General features: G+C 34.1%; 1 protein-coding gene across 1 annotated transcript; it reads right to left on the reverse strand.

Annotated features, from left to right (window-relative positions):
* Positions 1-1,450: 1,450 nt before the first annotated feature.
* LOC120328351 (uncharacterized) lies at positions 1,451-18,516 on the reverse strand. The gene is made up of 4 exons (XM_039394814.2): positions 17,264-18,516; positions 16,756-16,835; positions 11,788-12,004; positions 1,451-2,648 (listed from the first exon to the last, which is right to left on the reverse strand). Exons 1-4 carry the CDS (start codon positions 18,286-18,288, stop codon positions 2,474-2,476), a joined length of 1,497 nt encoding a protein of 498 aa, XP_039250748.2. The 5' UTR covers positions 18,289-18,516; the 3' UTR covers positions 1,451-2,473.
* Between the last annotated feature and the right edge of the window lie 4,398 nt (positions 18,517-22,914).

Genomic DNA, 22,914 nt, shown 5'->3' on the forward strand with positions numbered 1-22,914 from the left:
ATTAATCTTAAAGTACAACGCGATGCATCATATTTAATTCTGAATATTCAACAGATTACTTGAAAAAATAAGTATGGATCACCAAAACATATCCGTGTATTAAAAGCTTTTTACGTAATCATATAAAATCTGACACTGTCTTGTTTATATTTGCATATAGGCAGGACTATTTTGTCCAAAATACACATCGGCCCCCTCGTTTTTGTGTTTTTTTTAAAAACAATGAAAACTGAAAATTCTATAATCCTTCAATTCATCCCCACCAGCCTGTGTGGTTTTCTTATTGGATCTAAAATAGTAAAACTTATTTAAAGTAAAGCTTTTTAAAAGATATTTTACCACTTTGAAAAGGCGGTATAACAGAATCATTTGTTTAAAATACGTTAAGGTATATGGATTGAGATCCAAGGCTCCGTAACGTTTCCCAGGGTCGTGATTATAAAAACAAGAATGCATAATAACCCCCTGTCGCCCGCCATTTTGTAAAATTGATGACAAGACAATTTTTTTTCTTTGACAATTTTCAAAAATAATGACGGTGTGTTGTACTAATATAGGCCTTGTTTGAAAATTGATAAAAATTAACCCTTCTCGCACCTACAATGGCTATGTATTGGAAAATGCTGCACACTTAGAAGGAGCTTTTCCATGAACGGGTAGTTTTTAATGTTTCTCTACAAAAAATTTTCAAATTTCCACAAACGTGAAAACACATTTTTAATTTTGGTAATTTTAATGAGATCGGAACATCATCTGACATATCAATCGCAGAATGTGAGAATAATAACAGTAATAAAGGAAGATTGTAAGAAAATAATGAAAATCAATACAACGGTATTCCAAAAATGAAATTTTATTGATCAAATAATATCTATTCCAAGTCGTTGATATTTCATCCCGTGTTACGTAGTGTTTATTTCTTTCATATTCGTTCAAGTATTTTCTCACACGCTTTTCGCTGCGTTCTTGTTGTAGTCGTTACCGATCATCGCATTGCTAAGTACAAATATGTTTTCTAGAAAGTTTGACGCAAAACATTTCAGAAATCCTATTAAATTTATATTCATTTGCTGGGAAAACGTCGGGATTTGCAGATTAGGTGTATTAAAAATCCACCATGTTTGGGCTTCTTTATAGCACACCATATCTAACAATAAAAAATTGGAATTTGAATCTTTATGACATCCACGAAAAAATATTTTTTTACGACAAATGAAGTTCATGCTCATAAATAAAACGATGTAACCAGAGCAGAGCAATGTTTAGACTCGACAGATATATTTTTACAAAATAAACAACAATAATGTTGATCAAAACGAAATGAACAAACACAAACAATGAATATAGAAAACATCAGGAACGTAGTATTGAGCTTGAGTGAGGATCTCAAACTTTTCATTTTATTAGAAAAGAAAAAAAGTTAAAAATAAATACCGAGAGTTGTTTTGAAAAAAAAAAAAAATTCAGAAGTGTTACAAATAGTATGAGGAATGTAAAAAATAAATGTACTATATTTTAATAACAGCTTTATCAGAGCAAAGTTTTGAAATAGCACATAGGTTTCGAATAATGCGCCAATACAAATTCGCTGTGCTGTTTTCATAAATGCGGAGACGTAATCATGTTGAATAAGTCTTTAGAAAACAGACAGGCAAACTTTCCACAGTATTGCAGTTAGAAAGGTAGGCTATTTAAATCTCAGAAATTGGTCATAACTCATTACACACCACTCATTACACTTTGATATATTGTCCAATATAAAATCGGGAACTAGACTAATATAAGAATCGCGCTTGACAATGATCAAATTTTACTGTGTGAAGTAAATATGCACATGCCCGTGTTCGATCGGCCATTATGATAAAGAATTGTGTGCCACTGCTTTTATTTTCAATTTTAAAAATAAGTAATAAGTTTACATAAAACATACGAAAAATATAGAACGTAAAAATGTAAGTAATTTGCACTAAAATTGAACAATTTTAATATGAAAACATAATAATTTCACGCGTCAAAATCTCTTTTTGTTGAATAGCAATCAAACAAAAATACAGTTTATGATTTCACGTTTCATAATTTCGTTTTGCAACATTTTTCCTTCGCTGGAAGGGGAGTAATTTTCATCTGGTTTCACATCCTCAAAGCCTGTATTGTCACGGCTAAATTTTCGAAATATTGGTTCACACGAAACATACATTGTTTAATAACTTTGTTGTTGACGTCATGTGATTGTAAACCCTATAAAAAATCTCATTTGTTTTAGTGACTTTCTACAGTGAACCAGTCTAATTTGCTGGTTTCAGGATTTGCTATCGAACTCGACTCTTAGCAAATAAAATATCCCATAGCAACCATTACAAAAATGGTCTTTATAAAACACATAGTCACCAGTTTAGTGACGACTGGTTTATTTAAAATTTAGCTCAAACTTCGGGAATATTCAGGAGAAAGTTGTTCACTTCGCGAGAGCAAATTATTTGTTTTCCAGAGTTGCTTGAAGATTGTGAAGAGCAAATAAAGAAGCGTTTCTCAGACATATTGGATCTGGAGCTGTTATCGGCGTTTTGGATAAAGCTTCTTGCTGTAATTGCATCATAAGTCTCTGTGCTGCTTGACGTTCTGCTTCTCTTTCCTCTGCAGTTTGTCGTCTGTAAAAAATATCACAGTTTATTGCGGTTTACTCCAATATTATTTATTTAAGTTTAAGGTAAAATTAGATGCTCTGATGTTAGATTAAACTAGGCTTGTAAAATTAAAATATGGCGCGTGAAAGGAGTGTAAAAGCGTCGTAAACAGAAGTACACAGCACTACGATTAATATAACGTTATAATGTTCACTGCAAAATAATGTACGTTTATTTCGAGCGACAAACATTTTGTCAGTTGTAAAACCAGAAAAATGCCATACACCTGAATTTACTAACCATAAGTAAAAGGAAATTTACAAAGATCCTTAATTTTACAAGTGTTTATCCAAAGTAACACTTTTTAGAAAACCCTCATTAACTCACAACTTGTTAAAAACGATTTTTATGATTAATCTAAAATTGAACGAATATGAATATTATTCACTTTCTGATTTAAGCCATATTTCCTGGTAATATGGCAGCAAGTTATGAATAGACGTATGTATATGCGAAAGGCACTGTCGGGTAACCCGTCTAAGAATACAACCAACTTGGCATGCACCGCTGAAAGACGCGATGGTGATATTCAAATGTTGCCAGAGACCAGAAATACAAGTCTGAGTTCGACACTTATACAAAATTTAACAGGAATATTTAATGAACTCTCAAATACTGCCAGAAACGGAAAAGAAAAGCATATATTCTGATGTGAAATCTTTCCAAAACACGTTTAAAAACAGCTTACAATGTGCTAATTAAATTTTCTTTCAAGAATAATTCATGTTTACCACATGTTAAAGTTAATAAATCGTATCATATTTCAACAGCGTTAATAGTTTTAAGTTCATCCGATTAATTCACAATTTGTAATTCCTGACAGTAATCCGAGTTGTCGTTTTAAGTTGATCTTGGACTTTAAATCAGATCAAAAATAGATCGTGATACCTCAGTGAATTTTTAAATTTAATCCATGTTTAATATAAACAAAAGATCAAACGAAATAACAAGACAGACTCATGTTTTTGCCTAATTTAAAATTTAGAAGTAAATATCAGCAATAATATTTTTCATAGCTGCGTTTATGGGAATCCACAAATATGTATTTACAAAGCGCATAATAGGTGCAATCGAATATCAATAATTCATAATTTATCAAATATGGCGAATCGATGGAATGAATCCCAGAGGATCGCTCATCTCTGGGCCTTGTTTGTTTGATTTAATTTGCCGTGCGATATAAGGTATATAACCTTCATCTTATTCCTAAAGTACATTATGATTACGGTAGCTTTCTAAGATGCCAATGCATTTACATGCTGTACAGTATAGAATGCTTATATATAACCAATTATAAAAAGCTATGATAAATGTAACAATGGAAATAAATTGATTGATAACTTGTTTTTCTTTACTGAAACAAAGCCAAACATGTTATATTAGTCCAAAATCCAATAAACGGAAATTAAATAAGTATTTTACGCGTATATTTCACTTGGGATATGATAAACTTTTCGGTCTAGGAAGAACCGGGAAGACTAGGTCTTTAGTAGAAATGATGAAAACCCCCGTAAAGCCTTGCTTCATGTGAAAGTTTTTTACCCCTCGTAATAATATATATATATATATATATTCTCACGAAAGTTTACATTCCGGTCAAAGATAGAACCATATCAAGCAGTTTAGGAAATTGAACGTGTTTAACTATGAGATTTCTTTAAATTTTCAACGGTTCGCAGATATTTTTCGCTTCAACTCGCCAGAGTTTTAATTATGCCAACAAACAAGACATCTTTTTAAATCCATTTTAAGCTTTCAAGTCCAAACTTGTAATTTTCTGTTAGGTGCTAAAAAGTAAGCAATCTCATATAAATGTTACGTATTGTTGTACAACGTTGCATGATGGTCACAAGCTATACTTCTTCAAATATTAATCGCGATGGCGTCAAAATCGCAAACTAATGAATGAGTTAGACGGCGATGTTGTCATGAAATGCCAAACTTGCATGGATTATTCATAGGTTGAATGATGCTTTAGTCTTCAATTTGACTCAAATAGCATGGACATAGTCTCTACCAAATGTGCTTTAATTTTAATTATCACACATACCACCCAAGGAATGGTTCACCTTACATATGACAACACAGTTATGAGGATATTTTCTTTACACCTAATAGCAGTTTCATCTATTTGTAGTATCTAGCGGTGCATGCATACAACTCTATCAATCTCATCTTTAAAAACAAACACCTCGAATTGTGAAGCCCCATAAATATGAGTCGCTGCTTCCCATGGTCGACGATAACGTGACTTTTGAGCTAAATTCAAGTTGTCAATATATTTTCTTCGAATTTACTTTTGAAAGAAAAACAAAACTCGATCAGGCAGGCAAAAATGACACGAACATAATACTTCAAGTAAAATTCAGCCAAATTTTGTCTTCCACTGAGATCCACAATCATAATGGTAAATTTGCGGTTACAGCATTTGCATTAAAGACAACTCTTTAGCAATTTGAACCGAGCTGCTTGTCAGTTATTACAGTCATGTATATGAACAATGACAGGCATTTACTAAGCTAACTCATTTGCGTACTATGTTGAGATTAAGATTGAGGTAACCTTCTATTTAACCTAATATCTGATGAAACAAAATCACCCGTAATTGTATTTTGTCGTCATTTCTGTGCTTGTTTTTATATCATATTTGCAGTAAGGTTCCCTACAGTTTATTAGTTTTTATACCAAAATAACTGCCTGTCAAATGAATAATATATGACTCGAGTTAATAGGGAAATTAAACGGTCGACGACTTTTTCAATTTCGACCGTCCCTAATGGCAAATATTGCATTCCGAGCGATGTGATTTAGGGGAGACGATTAGGGTCCCAAATCGTCTTTGTTTTTTCGCCCCGATTATTAATTTCGAATTTTGACTTTGGCCGCTCTGGGAAACGACAAGAAATGCCCCGAATGAAAAAGTAAAACCAAAAGAAACGCAATTCCTAATCTGTGGATTTTTCATTAACTTTCAATTTAATGGAAATAACGTCGTCCGCAAAATTGAGTTTGCGGCCCCTGGAACGGATTCGCACTCGGCCAGCTTTATCGCTCTATCTATTGTCTGGACTTGACGCCTTCACGTCGCTCCTTCGTCAGTTATCAGATCGATTGGAGCCACTTTATGCTGCATATCCGTTTATGCGTGTAATCTCGTTATAGTCCCTAAGAAATCGATGTATTTTCTTCTCGCCACCTTGTCACATTTTTAGAAGTGAGAGTCTCGGTACGGTCAAGTCCGAACTTTAATTTTCAATTTTATGTATCACAATTTTTTTATTGCTTTACTGCTACGATTTTATATGTTTATGTGGAATTCTTTTAGTTTCATAAAAATCTGTATATCAAATTACTCTCGTTCCGTTTATATCGAACCAAATTCTCGAATACGCAAAATCTCTTTTTAACGCTTGGACCAACTAGTCCAAACGCGATTTATGTTCGCTTGTGTCTTACGTCATGTCAAAGAGCGCATGCGCAATTACGTCGTTCTAGTCTGCGAACTCTCCAGATATTAAGTTACGAGAGATAATATTAAAACGTTAAGATTATGTACTGACCATTCTTAATATTGCTGTTATTAAGTCTTTATGAGACTTCAATCTGGGAAGCGTCGTACTTTGTTAACTCGAATTATCATCTAAATACGGCGACTACATAGATGTCACATCCCGCCACAGTGTCTTGGAATGGTGTAAAAGAACACTGTTGTTGACAGGTACCGGTTGCATTTTGTGAAACTTTCTTGTGTCATGGGCAACGAGAAACGCTTCCATGACCAAAAACACGGAACTATTACAAAGCAGGCCAAATCTCTGCTTTAGAGCAGAAAACTTGCGTCCCCTCTTCTGCTTCGCTGCCGGCATTCGGCCATTCGCAATCAGACTGTCAGTCAATCAAGCCGACAGCGGTAAGATTTTGTTTGCCTCTTTTAAATTAACTAAAATTGAATTTCGCCAATTCTGTAACAACAACGTGTGGGACTGGAAAGGAGCCTGTTGAAATCAAAGGGACTAACTTGTGATATTAAAAAACAAATTGAATAAACATGATACATTTTTATTTGAAGAAAATGTTTGAAGTTTAAACACCCATAAAACAGTTGCGAAAATGACAAATTTCAATCATGCATACATACAAAGAATGCGTTTAAAGGCACACTCAACGTTACAAAACGAATTAATTTAATAAATAGAAAATACACCATGGGAATTGGGTAAAATGTCTCGAAACATATTGGCCAGTGACCACGTCCACTCCGGGTCATGGTCCAATTTCACACTTTCGTAACAAGATTTGAAGAGTGAATTAATTCCGGTATCGACTAATCTTCTCTGTCTTTTTGCCCTCCAAATAATTCTAATCTTTCACTTAAGAATACCTTTGTCAGGTTGTAATTTATCCGAAACCCCGAGTGCGTGACTTCATATTTTACAATATTATTTAATATATTATTTAATATAATCACACTAAATATGCATCATCACTTGAGTGTGAATCCACCAAAAATATGCTTAGATTTACATGATTATTGTACAATTAAATTTTCACATATTAATTATCGACGAATAATACATTATACCATATCTGTAAAAGCTAATGCAAATTAAGCATGGGTTATTGATTAAACTGTTAAAATAAAAAGATTACTGACGAACAACCCACCATTTTTCGACTTATTTAGTAGTAATTTCGGCAGAACTGATTATTATTTACTATTATGTATGTAAGATACTAATCATTACGCACAGTAGGAAACTAATTGAAATGAAAACTAAGTGGAACTTAGTACAAAAATACAAGAGAGCCATGCTCAAATATATGAACACGGAGGCCAAAACGAAGTAGTGCAGGCATCTAGTCCTTCACAGTACCGGTAGGGTACCGGTAGTATTTCCGACTTCGACTGACCATCATATTACGACCGCGAAGCCGCCACAAGGTGCGCAATTTTGCAATTTTTAGTTCCGTGACGTCATCACACACACAAAAGCAAGTCTCACAGAGCCCACAAAAATCTTTGAAATTATTAAAAGTAAGAGTCTTCTAGCGACAACAACAATTTTTAACCACTAAGAATATAGTTCAGTAGTGTTATAAACCGTTTATATTGTTCACTAACCGGGTAATGAATTGCGTCCTATAGCGTATTTATTGCAATTTGTTTCCCGTGTGAAAACCATTTCATGTACCTGTCAAGTTTCCTAATTACTATATGTTACAACTCATAAACTGCTTTTACAAGATAGTAAGACCGGTTGCTGTTTATCAAAGCATTTTCTATTTATAGCTGTGATTGCAAAAAAGTACTTAAATTTTTTTTCAAATGAGGATTAATTTTTAGTCACGATTCGTGGTAAGTCTAAACCGCATTGAGTCAACTCGGAAGTTCGGGTTCGCACTTTCGTTTACATTTCGGGGAAACAAATATGCGCGAACATATATATTACTTTTTAAAATGCTTGAACGACAAGTGATACAAATGGATGGAAAAGAACAATTGCTGATGTATGGAATTGATTTCTCAACTTTGCACATTCAGCCCCATCCCACAAACATTTCCGTTTTGAGCCCATCCATGTTACCAACACGGCAGTGATATATATATGGTATATATAGTATAAATTATTGTATTTATAATATGTCATTGAAATTGGGACAACGTATAAGGCGGTGAGTAGACCGAGATTAAGAGGCGTGGGTGCCCAACGCCATTTGTTTATTAGGACCTTTCTAAGAATTGATCGTCCTATTTTTGAATACCCGCTAGTCGTGATCCATTGCAAATATTCGAGAGGCCACAAATTAAAGTCGGAGTTCTTGCGGTGCTACAATAAGACCAAAACCAACGGATATGTAATACAAAAACCTCTGTGATAAGACGGCACATGCTTACTTCAAAGGTTCATTTTCCGTCGAATTTTATAAGAAAGTGATGATGACGAATCCGCGAAACGCATTAAGTTTGGTGGCGATAAGCTAAAGTCTTTTTCCAGAGAATTAGCCTACTTAAATTTAATGAGATTCACATTATTTAAGCATAAATTTGAGACGGTGTTATTCAAAAATTTGAAGACCACATCAGTCCTGAGATAAACTTTGTCTATGTATGAACCGTAAATAATCGATTCACCATGTTAAATAGTATTACACTATTAACACTTCATGCTTGGTTGATTGTTATATAGTCTCATATTTTTTGAATAAATATTCCTAAACCAGTATAAGTGAGCAGTTTAAAAGCGCATTGAAAAGATAGTCCGTGCTCATGTGGAGAGTAACGTTGTTTACAATAAATAGTCGACCAGCTTTAATTTTACAATTTTCGACATGCGATTAATGTTGCGCGTTTTAAATCTGTTTATAGAACAATATAATCCGACAAAACCGCGGCGCCGCCTGATCGCGACATTTTCCCAGCAGGCGAAATATAAAAAAAATATGGAAAACTGAAAGTGCTCAAACAAGAACAAATCTTTTTCGAGAAGTAAAAGTTACAAGACTCATAGATTTCATGGCGTAATGAACAATTAACCAAAACGAAGACATAAATTTTTTTTTATTTCAATGAAAATGACTTAGGATAAAGAATGTACGTAGTACGCTATTTATGTGCATTGTCATGGGAATACGACATGTAGTTACAAACATCTCAAAACTTAATAAGTTTGAATATAGCAATGCTCCTTCCTGACCAACTACACCGCAACATCTACAATGAAGAGTGCTTCATCACATTATAACCCGGGGTTCCTGTAAGCTTGGCACATCTACCCGCAGGCCTGAGACGATAACCTTTCAATGTCCACATCGGTTTCTCATTTGGCGACGTAAATTATATGTGGCACGTAGCTCGCTATATATTTATTTTATATATTTTATTTTATATGAATTATTACTGAATTGCCGAGCCAACCGTTTTGGGGTTGCATTGATACTTTATGAGATAGATATACAATGTGCCCATAAAGCCTCTTTTCCAGTATATCTCTTTAGGACGTTTAGGTCTATAATATATGAACTATAACATTACTTATTTTAATTGTTTTTGGTCAAAACTTGAATGTCGCTCAATTTAGAATTAATCTGTTTATGGTCTATATTTTACATAACTGAACCTAACGTCGGTCGGTCATTGCTATTGACCTTTTCATTTTCTAGAACTGTTATTATTAATCTTGTCTTGTGGGAGCTATTTTGCTATTGTGGAAATAATATTTTATAGTATTCTTTATGAAGGTAGCCATTTTAGTATAAAGCCGGAACCAAGTAAACTGAAGCCTGATTCCTTATATAGACAATATCAATAGCGGGGTTGAACTCAGAGGTGTGATAAACAGTTCCTTCAAAATATTTACCAACATGTAACAAAATACTAGATTTTTCTTATGCGCTCTCCTTCCAACGTTTTAGGATTCGCCAACAAAATGCATCGAAAAAGGAAAGCTTGAGTCTATTTTGTTTTTCAAAATAGACTGTCGTAAAATATATATCATGGTCTGGGAATATCCAAGTACGCAATTTAAGGATTCTGGATTCAAAATATTCTTAAAATTTTCATGTTTCTAATATTAGAAATTACAGTTAATTTATTGAAATTTAAACCCTATTTAAAACCCTTTGAAATTATGAGCTTTCTATAAAAATCACGGTTACCCAAAACCGTGTCGTATAGGCTACGTAGAATGAGTTCAAATTTTTTATTAATATTGAAATATATTCATTTCAAATATCATTCAATTTTAATATTTAAGAATTGCTGGGGCATAATTTTCACGTGGGATTCCCTAAAAGTGTGACATTGCAAATTTCCATTCGATTACTAGGAAAACCGTTGTAATCGAAAGATTTCAGGTAGATTTACAACACCTGTTACTTGCTCATATCCCGATTGTGTCAAAGATAACGCTTTGATCACCGTTGTAGGTCAACGTTTGTGTTTATACTACACAAGATGCCTCCTGCCAGTCAAGTAGATTTTTTTCAAATTGTCCAGATGAATAATAAACTGCTAATTGATTTGATAATTAGTCAATCACATTGGAATTTTATAATTATTGTACACATTTTATGTTGAGATATGTAAATTAATTAGTTGTTATAACAATTACTTTATATATATATATTTAATAGTGTGATAAAATTTTATATCAGATCCCAGCATTTTGATATGTCCATCATAGTTCATACCTAAGTTCATACCTAACATATTACTGTAACACATATCTTTCACCTTTTTTACTAATTTTTTTGGCATAATCGTATATTGCGCAAAGCGCATGACAATTTATACGTAGTAGAACGGAATGCTAATCAAATAGTTTTCAAGTCAATAAAAATTTGTCAAATGAAATGACATAAGGAATAATTTGTATTGATATTTCTAGAATACTTTTATTATTTTTTAAATCTGTCGCGATTTTCTATTCATAAACGTATATCTACAATGAAACAAAACCTAATGGCGTGGAAAAGTTTATATAACGGTGTAGTATCCGATTGACGTTTAACGCAATAAACTTACTACTGTGATCGCCATTAAAAAGGAAATTTGTTATACATACCACCATCAATCTATACTCCTTTCAAATTACGCTAAAGAGATCTGTTTAATGTCATCATGCGTCAAAATACGACGGCTTTAGGCTGAATTTGCTAGGCATTGCGTATAAAATCATTTTGATTGAAATATAAATGGCCATATGTATTACGTATCCCATGTTATACTCTTTTTGCGGGCATTATGGAAGCCTACATTTTCCAGTAGTCATCATGAAGTTGTACAATGTGACATGCTATTAATAAATGTACATGTATCTATTTCATTATGTGTGGATTTGAAACGAATTCTTCAATGCCAAGCATTTTCATTCGTATGATAAGTATTCACACACATTGCAATAGAATGAAAATAAGAATTATTACTTTCACCATATTCTCAGTGTAATGTTAACAATAGAGGTCCTATTTTTTGTTATCACAGATTATCTGTTCTATGATATTCGCACTTATATAATCTTAATAAAGCCTTGGATTGCGTGAACGTATTTCAGATATCAAAAAAACGGTATTGAAATAAGCTTTATAAATCAGTATCTCTCACCTCCACTTTGTTCGTCGATTTTGAAACCACGTTTTTACTTGTGCGTCTGTCATTTTCAATGTTTTAGCTAGGGAAGCACGTTCGGAACTTGCAAGATATTTTTGCCGATGGAATCGCTTTTCAAGCTCGCAGATTTGTATTCGAGTGAACGATGTTCTTGGCTTCTTTTTCTTAGGTGGCGTTCTACTCTGATAAGGATGCCCAACTCGTCGTGTTACTGTAATGAGGAAAATATTAAATCAGGAGACAAAAATGGTGGTGGATAATAAGTTTTCTGGCTATTGATGAGTATTTAATTGTATATACAAAGCATTTATAAGTTCAAAAATTCCGTATTTTTGGTTCATATGTTACATGAATATTTCAAGATAAATAAAACTTCAGAACTAAATAAGGGACAATTCAGAACTAAATATTCGAGTTTCCCATGTATTTCAAATAATTAGCCATATTGATCCAACTTTTCCATATTTATATAGGGCAGCAATATATAACACCAAAGATATTCTTTTTAATTTATTTTGGAACTTTCTTTGTTCAGGTGTATCATAGAGAATTTACACTAAAAATTTGTCTGTTTTTAATGAAACCGAAAAAGGAATTTCACAGTATCTTTATCGTGGTTCTATACCTATTAACTGTACATTATCAGATTTAGAGTGAGTTCATTTGTTAATCAAAAACCTGAATATGCAAACGACTATATATATATATAGTTGAAGTAATCACTTTTTTCAAAATTTAGCCAGCCCCAGATTGTCGATATTTTTATTCAACTCGCATATTTTAAATCACTCGGACGAAATGTCCCAAAGGCAACGATAAAATTGAACTAAATTTGTTATTATAGGCATGAGTCATGCGAAGTCAAAACATTTTTCTATGTCGCTTGGTGGTCACTTCAAGCAACGTCGTTGACGAAGAACAATATTTTACATGTTTTTACTTGATTTTACGCATAATATGTCCGCGATAACACAACCAAACATAATTTGCTGCTGTTAGCACCTGTTTTCATATACAGGTGAGAAATCTATAATAGAAGGTCACCTTTGACTTTTTTATCCGATAATTGACCACTCAAGGTCAGCGAAGGCGATTTTTTAGATTTTTTGGACAAGATAGCCTTCGCAACTATTCAAAAAGTGGACAATTTTGACGCTTTACTGCCTAAATTTTCCCAAAATTGCAGAAGAATTGCGTTCTTCAGACTGATTGTTTTTCTGTCAGCCAAACCAGGTCCAGACAAACTTGAACTTAAACACAATGGCCCACGCTTGAATGAAGAAGCTTTTGCCAATATCGCGAAACAATACAAAGTACCAGATAGGAAGCAGTTTTATATAGTATAAGCCATACTATATGCACCTGGCCATTCCCGTCTGGTTAGATATGGTATTTTGATATGCTATGAATACCAGTCGACTTATTTACAGACGCATCGCCCACAAGTATCACGATTAGCCACGCTGTGGTGAATATTTTGATTGGCAGTCCATACGCGCTTATCTAGAAACAACAGTGCAACTTTCTGAAATATCAGAGAAATATAATTATCTTGAACAAAATCTACTGGTTTGGGTATTCAATCATTCAATCATAGATTTAGTATATTTCATATGTTCCACAGTAAATTCGTATAGATTCAGCTTCGACAGTTTGTTTTACAGATTTTAGTACTTAATAAAATCATGGATGCACATTTCATTGCGCTTCTGGGTCCACCATACCAGCAACAAATGGCTAAAAACAGAATGTTGGGGATTGCAATAATCCCCAAAGACAAAATCAGCATAAATGGTTTTGGTGCTAATCTTTCCGTGATTCTATGAAAATAATAATCAAATGTGTAAAAACATCGAATATATTCAGTGAGGACCATCATTTAACCGCGGCCAATAAAACAATTAATATAAGCATCAGAAACATTGCCTAACAGACCTAGTGGACTCTCGATGATAGATGTTTCAACAGACCACCACATCATCCTTTGATGGACGAATACTGTTATCTGGACTTTCGCGCGCTATATGGCGGACCATTACTAAATAACCGGATGGGAGAAGGCGACAAGTGATCGCCGGATACATAAAATTTGCACTGATAATGAAGAATAAACCGACAAGAGAAAGAATCCTTTACTGTTTAATTTTCTGCAATATCTTCAAATTCTCACACAAATAATTTGAAAAAAAAAATGAATTATTTAATAATCAACAACAGTTTTTATAGCAGATTATTCAATTTTACAAATGAATTGATTGCGGAGAAGCAGTTTGACAATATTTTAAAAATTTATAAAAACAGTTTAAGCTACAACTATATAAGCTACAAAGTATATTTAAATAAAGTTATGTATGGTGCATGCGAAAACCATCATCTTAGATTTGCACACTTTTGCTATCAATTTCAACCACAAAAATAGTCAGCATCTTGATATTTTGACAAAGTGTGGTCACTTGACATCCATTGAAAACCAGTGTTTACATTTTAAGTAAGAGGATTACACGGTGGCAGCACCCGTTTGAAGGAAAAATATCATACAAATGTATAGCACGTTTATTCCAGGTGGTAAACGCAGTCTCTTTAATTATCGTTAATTTTGAAGAGGTCGTGGAACCCGTCTATATCGATTAAGTGAATTTAAATCTTTATCAAAAAGGGACGTTTGAAAATCTATTCAATATTAAGAATTGTGATGGTTGAATCGCTCAAAGTTATTCCACAAAATGAAAAACCGATTCTATTCCTATACGCAGAATTATGTTATGTGGATTTTGATCTTATGAATTTAAATATTTGAGTTGATAGTTGATGCGACGATACCCCACATGACGTAGTGGTGGCATGGCGTTTTTTTACATAGTTGGCCAGTTGTCTGTTCCACCACCGGCAATAGTAGGGTGTATTGAATTATTAGACTTGCGCGTAATAACGATCAGGGCTCTTCCAAGTCCATAGCTTCTTTTATGTACTAGTATGAAAGTATGAAACAATCACTAAGATACCAATTCTCGGGCTGCTATTTAATCTTGCATGAACATGGGTTTGGAATATATATAGTGGCCTTAGAAAATTATAGGGCAGACTAATATTGGAGACCTTTAATTTATCAAAAACTACAATCTAAATCTCAGAAATGTATCAATTGAACAGACAATCGAATCAGAAAGGCATGACAATAAATAGTTTTCTTCCCATTATAATACCAGCAGCAGGTAACAGAACTGGCCTATCGTATATTCTTAACCCGATACCCTGGGCATAAGCATTCACTATTTATGTTGAATTATGTATATATTAAAAAGTAGTGTGTGTGCCGATATGGAGGTAACTAATTTTGTTCGCCTACTTTACACCAAGTTGTGTAATGTGACTAAAACCAATGGGCAGGGGGTATATTCACTTGCTGACACAGACAGTCGCCGAACTCATGATAGAACTAAAATAAGGAAAATCGGAATAAAATTATGACCTAACCCTAACCTGGTACACACACTACGGAAGTACCCAAAATTCAACGTACGATAGTTGTCATATTTTGAAAACAACTGTTTCTCATCGGAACTTTTTTCCACCTAAAAATGCCACAGTCGCGTAGCAAACTTTCTTTGATTCTACACATTGGTACAAGTCGGAAAAGGTATCCACCAAAACAAGTGTTGAATAAAAAACAATTTGATCATAAAATGTGCAATCCTGCAAGGTGCAAAAAGTTGCGGCTAGCGACAATTCAATTCCATTAAGATATCTTTGTTTTACCAGTAAAAGCCGATGTGAACAAGACTTCGGAATTACGGACGAATGTAAAGATGTGAAACGACAGAATATATGAGACAAAATAGACAACACTCAACGTTAAATGGCGCATCATTGGATTCGTGATTAATCGCGTTACAACCACAAGTACTTGAATTTATTTAATGCATAAATAAAAACTTATACCATCAACGATCTCAGTTGGAAACCGAAATCCCGAAAGACGTAAGGCAACAAAATGACAGTCTGAGTGCCGCGAGACGACGATTGGGGCGAACGAACAAAATGGCGTCGATGTAGCGACATAGCCACAGCGAAAGTTGTTCGATGCTTTTCGCTCGTGTTATAAGCTATTTTACATTAATAATTCAAAAGATTCTTAGCGATAAATCAAAAAGAATATTGTTGTCCAAATCAATTTACATATAAATTAATATATATATTGCATCATACCATTGAACACCAATTAGAATTAGTGGAACAAGCTAATGAAAACTAAGAGCATTGTTTTTTGGACCAAGATAGTCAGCTATTATTCATATTACAACGAATTTAAAAAACATGATATTATAGGACAGTCGCAAATGATATGTCTGTATTGATAATTACACTGAAATTTCCTTACGAAATACTTTTTCCTGCGGTGGTGGCTTTCTTCGACACGGTTATAACTGCCTTAATTCTTTCATATATCCTTTAGCGGAAAGTAAACTTATATAGAAAACATACCGACAGACTAGTTTTGTTTTTTGAACCGCGAAAAATATTGAGTAAAGATTATTACAATGCCATCAACCATAAATAATTTTATTTGTTTATATACAAATAATATTATGAAAGTCATCCTCATCAGCGATTATAGGTGTGTTTACTATTTAGCAAGCAATACATGCAAAATCTGTTTGCTAGAATACATTTATAATCACTTGATTGGGAATATATATTTTCATCTCAGAATATGAATTAATTTTAATGACAGATAATTTTCTACGTAACACTAAAAAATAAGCAGTTAATTGATCATACATGACTTAATATTGAACGATAATATTTTGTCAACAAACAAAGTGATACAACCGTGATTAAAAAATGAATATATATCTTCTCGGCATTACCTACGAAATTTATGATTTCACAAAAAAAAATACACGACAGACATCGTGGGATGCTGAAGGGAATGGAAGTACATAAAAATCATTGTATACTCACACGCCATCCGTTCTCTCCTACTTTCCATCCATGCAAAAGTCGTTCCCAGCAAAGGTGGACGGGCAGTTAATCCTGGAGCTCTGCGCAATATTAGAACAATATTTAGCAAGGATACACAACTGGGTGTTGTAATATAATGTGATTTTGCCACAAAACTTTATGAAAACGGTCATAAAAAATCCGAATTGTATGGGTTTAAATGTAAAATACATAGAATAAGAAAATATTGAGGGTTACCAATTTCTTGCGGTAAATAAAAACAATGGATTGTAGCAATATTAATGTCTCGCATGGCTCACATTCCTTTGTCAACCGGAATTTCATTGAATCTCTAGTATACTTAGTAAACTAGTATTAAAACATTGCATAAATGCATAGCCCTGCATATATCAATCTCAACTGAAAAGATCAATCCCATTGTGAATGATTTCAATTTATTTCCATTATATCCGTTTGGATGTTACACCAAAATAATAAAATTCAAATGTGTACCTCTTTTATACCTTACCTTTGGGCTGGTACTCTGATAACACTGTTTCCCGCTGCCGCGACTGCAGAACCAACTGCAGCCATAGCCGCGGCTTGATGATGATTGAAATGGTGGGGTTGGGCTACAACAGGACTTAGCGCCGACATAGACAAAGATCCCATGCCGCAGGACGAAGGCGGAATACCGCCGTTAAAAAATGAAGCCGCGGCTGCGGCAGCCGCGTAATTTGTGCAATAACTGCTATAATAATTTGAAGCTGTAAATGCACTATTGTATCTGTTTGGGTCATCAGATGAGAGTTGTTTTGGTTCATCAAAGCAAAGTGTTTTATCTCCGATAATTGGCGTATTGTCCGATTTTGTACCATTGTAGAAATGGCGGCCGGGAGACGTAGAATTGGGCGACATTTGGGGGGAAACTGAATCCGACACTGCACTTCCACTCTGTCCCCCGGAAGAACCTGTCGATGTGCTATTTCCGTTTGAACTTATGGACTGATTTTTCATATATTTACAACTGCTTCTTTGTTCAGATTCCCCAACATGACTGTTGGTATCAAAACAGTTTGTACCGTAAGCAGTCAAGTCACTCCGTAAAATTTCGTTTCCACTAGATTTTCTCGCATAGCTCCCATGCGGCAAGGAAGTCGATAGTTTACTATTAAAATAGCTTGATCTTTGACTTCTGGTGTACCCGTTGGCATAAAATGATGAATCCGGTATCCCATTAGCAGGATGATATTGTCCATTATAATAGCCGTTACAGTAGGTGTCAAAGCCACCGTTGTAGTAGCCACTTTCAGCCTGCCTGCAAAACGACGTTGAATTCGGAGCATCCTCCGACTTGCCAGTTTCAATTTCGTAGTAATCAGCAGTTTGATTAGTCGTTTCTTGCCCGTCGCTCTCAATAGCAGAACTACAGCCCCCATTTCTACTTTCCAAATTATCTCCTTCGGGGCTAAGGATCTGGTTTATACTAAATGATATATTGTCCTGATGACTTTGAGTCTGAACTCCACCATTCTGTGCCACAGATGTCTGCATCTTTTAGATATTTGTTACTATTGCTGTAGCTGTTTTGTCATACGCCGTTTACAATTTTCGATAACAATGTATGTCCCTTATACATTGCGCCGCGTGTCCATTTTGTTTTGATAATACGTACACGTCAACATAGATTGAACAATACTTATTTATAATGTCATAAACATCTAACGGTAATGACACAAGTACATGTTCAAATTTGAATACAGTTATTAAAAGTAGGCAATAATAAACCCTCGAATATAGAAATGGCAATAAACGTAATTTATGTATTAAATAAAGTCTTCTAACAATCTCAAAACAAAAAGTATGCATTCAACTTATACAAACAAGAGCTTTTTTGAGACTATCTCATGATACCGTAAAGATTAGGTAAATAAGAAGGCGATTTCCAATGCCAAACTCAACACGCAATCGTTTGAACAGACAATGAGATCAATTAGGCGAGCTAGGCAATTTTAAATGTAGGTTCCTCTCGTACTTTGGAGAGTTTACCTCCACTCGTGGTCTCTCGCTTTATTCCTCGCGAACGCACTGATTTAACCGAAATTAGGCGTAAAGAGAGTGCGACATTTTAACAACAAAAAAAGAGAAAGTCTTACTGGTGACTAGTTTATACACACACTGAAAATAGTTTTGTTGGTGATGTGTGTACGCTTGTATTTTAATCTGTTAATATGTAAAGAAATGAACATTCCCCGAATTCAAGGATTTGAGGTTTATTATTTTTTAACAAGTAGTCAGCACTTTTGATTTTTCTTTCCGCGTTTGCGTGTGATCCGACTTGATCAGATTTTCCTGAAAGAACTTACCGCATATAATGTGAACCACTACTTCAAAAATATTCGTGGTTTTGTTGGTAAAATATTTATATAGAAAAACAAAAAATGGCAAATGACCTTGAAGTTATTATTGCATTTTTCGTCAATATTCAATTCATACATGAGAAAAAATATTTTTTTTTGTTATTTGTGACTAGTTGAATGTTTTAATGTATAATTTTATTGAGTTAAATTTCAGTCCAAATACAGATATTCATTAAGCTTGAGAATTACTTGGTATTAAGCCAGCGTTTACATTTTTCACCCACATCATAAACGTATGATTGAATTGTTTTGTAAACAACAAAAATACAAATGCCTAAACAATGTGGCGGTACACATTTCAAAGATATCTCAATTAAGATCATTGCGCTGAACTCCCTCTTTGACTTGTCATGGTCATAAAATGAAACAGTTCATCGAAATGGTCTGTTAATGTTGCCACATTTTGGCCATAATCTCCTTTTGAATGGGAAATTTACAGACGACGTAATACAAATTGCCTATAAATCTTTGATAGTAAATGATAGTATACTTTATTGCTTCGAAATGTTAGCACATCATTGGTTTGATGCTACAAATCACCTTGCGAGGAATGTGGTTTTATTTCGAATGTTTCATTCGTAAATTTTCACATGACCACGTTCATATCGAGAATGGAATGTACTTTATTTGGTTTTTGCTACCTACGAATGGTGGGAGATTTTGCTGAAAAATTTTACCTGGCCGAACTGAAAACCCAAACTATGAAATAATTGGAATTCGACATGCCAGAACTTACATCAGTGCACTGGTGAGCAAAATTGTAAATTGAAATCCCTGAATATATATAGTTTGCAGACTAAACCAATATATTTTTTTCAACTGTTAGTGAAATACTAGTTGTGACTGATAATTTATCTGGTTCCCAGTTGATGCCAAATCTCTATTCTCAGAAGAATATCAAAGAAGATCGTTTGATATGAAATATGTTTGAACTAAATTGTTCAATATTGAAATGTATACGCTGGAGTGATTGTTATTTGTCATGTTATTTATTATTATTATTTTATATTATTAAATTAATAAAACAGGTACTGGGTGATTATATCAAGTAAAATAAAATAAATTAATTCGAAAGATTGGAACAAGTAGCTTCTTTATTAGCGAGTACTCTTATGACAAAGTACCAAATGTATGAATCTTCCTAAGATATTTTACGCTCAGTCTATGTACTTTTTGAATTTCTTTGCGTGAATATTCCAAATTTATTCCAGGGTACACCGTTTTATGCTCCATTCTTGCCTAGAATATGTTGTTACTGTGTGTCAAAAGCGACATATAGCGGTGAGTTTATAAATCGAAATGTTCGTTCATCGTAAAACGTTATAATAAAATGAAATGATATGCTTCATAGTCATAATGCATGTTTAATTACTATTGATAAATAAGAACCAAATTATATCAGCGCTGTATACCAAAATATTTTGGAGGGTATATAAGAGACCTAAGACTCTGTGTAAGACAAAATTCCAACAAAAGCATATTAATTTATAGTCTATATAGTGCAATCATGTTTGCACTGAATGGACCAAGGGTCAGAGTCTTGGATCTTCCATCTATTATTATTAGTCGGAACCAGTCATTGTCGGAAATTTGATGAATTTGGATTTCCATTAGATGTGGCCGAATCCTATCTATCGACAACTCTTGAAGTACCTTGTTATAAAAACAAAAGCACGGATCATTTGCATCACTTTCCCGCCCCACGTGCGTATAGATTAGAAGATTGCACACCCTTGAAATGCCAAATCTATCACGAATCATAGATGAACATTCATTTTAAAGTGAATTTATGCTTGTTTTTTCTACGATCATATAAATATTGTTTCGTAATACAAACTCAATCTACTTTCTTCTGAAAACTTTATTCGTTTCTGTTGTCACCATCCACTCTTTTCTGGTTGACAGCAAATGAGTTAGGCCTATTAATTACTCAACACGAACCGGGTTTCAGTTCCCCAGCTGGAAACAGAAACTGTCAATGTGTGGGGCAGCAGAGAAAATTTTATCCTCAAAGGTATTTTGCTACTAATATATATTTTATGAGTACGACATTGGAGAACGCAATCCGAGACCATTTGAGTAAAAAATTACAAGAAAGTTTCGATAAATATGAGCATTATAATTTGTTTACACTGCAGCCTGAATAAATATCAGTCTTTGCCATCGAGCAGTAACATTAGAACGAAAGGATAATGAAGAGGGGTACTTGTTGCCTTATATATTGCCCAACTTTAGTACGTTGCGGCAGAAGTGGTTTTTCTTGTAGTTAAATCAAAACCCGGTGTCCCGTCTAGTTCGGCTTTATTAAAGCCAGGTATCTATGGTTCACCCATATTACTAAAATACTTCTACTATATCTTGTCATGGCGTTTAGCGTTGCAACAACAATATTATAACAACAAAACGGCGTTAATATCGCCGTATCTGTCTTCGCCGGATGAGCTTCTCCGCGGATGAATTTTGGACAGCCCGTTCAAAATACAGAAAACCGCCTTTTTAAGTAAGCCCGAGCCATAGATAACGTATATATCTGTTAGATATATGCAATTGTTGGTACACGTTTGTAAGACATATCAGGCGAAGAAGAAGAAAGTTAAAGTTTTCACTAATCCCGTTGTTAAGAATCATATTTTCTTCGCGGGTGTCGAAATTGGGGATTGGGCCCGATGTGGTGTGAACAGAGACGTAGAGCACTTAACATGTTTTTATTGAGTTCTACTGCGATTATAAACTTTTTAAAAGAAAGTTAAATATTGTCAGAATTGTTTATGTAAAATGTTTAAATGATTGAGAGTTTTGTGACAATTTATTTGAAATAATTTCCTCTCTATCATTCCGAATTCGGACGTAGGAAAGCAAACTATAGGCTTGCCGTTAAATTTCTTTCTTGTGTTTTCCGGCCTTGCTTTTGCCTTGATTTTCACCCTATCCATACCGTGCAAAATGGGTTGTTCAGGTTGACAATAGGTTAAACAAGATTGAGAAACTTTCGAAGTTGAGAAGAGGTGCACATCACAAATTTGATATGGAGAACATTGTTGAAAACATTGAACACACATTTTATTAAATACCAAGTTCAAATATAACATTCGTATAACGCGTTAATTGAAGACTGGGATTCGTAAAATTCGTTTTACGAGGCAAGCAATAGAAGATAGAGGTAGCTTTGAATAGCATAGGTGGAATTCGGAGGCAATCGACTAAGTAAGCGGGATAAACCATCCTGTTCTTAGAGGTGTATCGATACCACTTTTGTCGCCGACAGCCCGACTCCAACGAAAAACGCCGATACCAATATTTGAAAAAGCCGATATTGGCATACTACGCAATTATTACCATGTGCAGGGCAAACGGGTTGACAAAGAGATATTCCAGATAAAAAGAAATTTATGTTTATAGTCCAGATGCACTATTTGATTCAGATGCATTGTGCAGAGACGCTAGTAATCTCGGTGTTCAATCAGAAAACTCATTGGGTTTGGCTACAATAAATGGTAACATAAATAAATGTTCATTTAACCTATCAAACTGATACACTGAGTTGCGTGAGCAGGATTTTGTGCCATTATAACGTCATACTTCACACATTGGAAAATCCACTAATATTCGATTGATATATATATATTTCTTCATAATTGATACCGTGTGATATTAGAAAAGTCGATATAAAAGTTTGGCAGCGAAAATAGCTAAATTAGTTGAGCTAGTTTGTCTGATAAATAGCTGAAACGGGTCAGAATCCTGTTCCCGTTTTTACTCG

This window comes from Styela clava, chromosome 7 (assembly GCF_964204865.1).
Source record: "Styela clava chromosome 7, kaStyClav1.hap1.2, whole genome shotgun sequence".
In the NCBI taxonomy this organism is placed as follows: Eukaryota; Metazoa; Chordata; class Ascidiacea; order Stolidobranchia; family Styelidae; genus Styela; species Styela clava.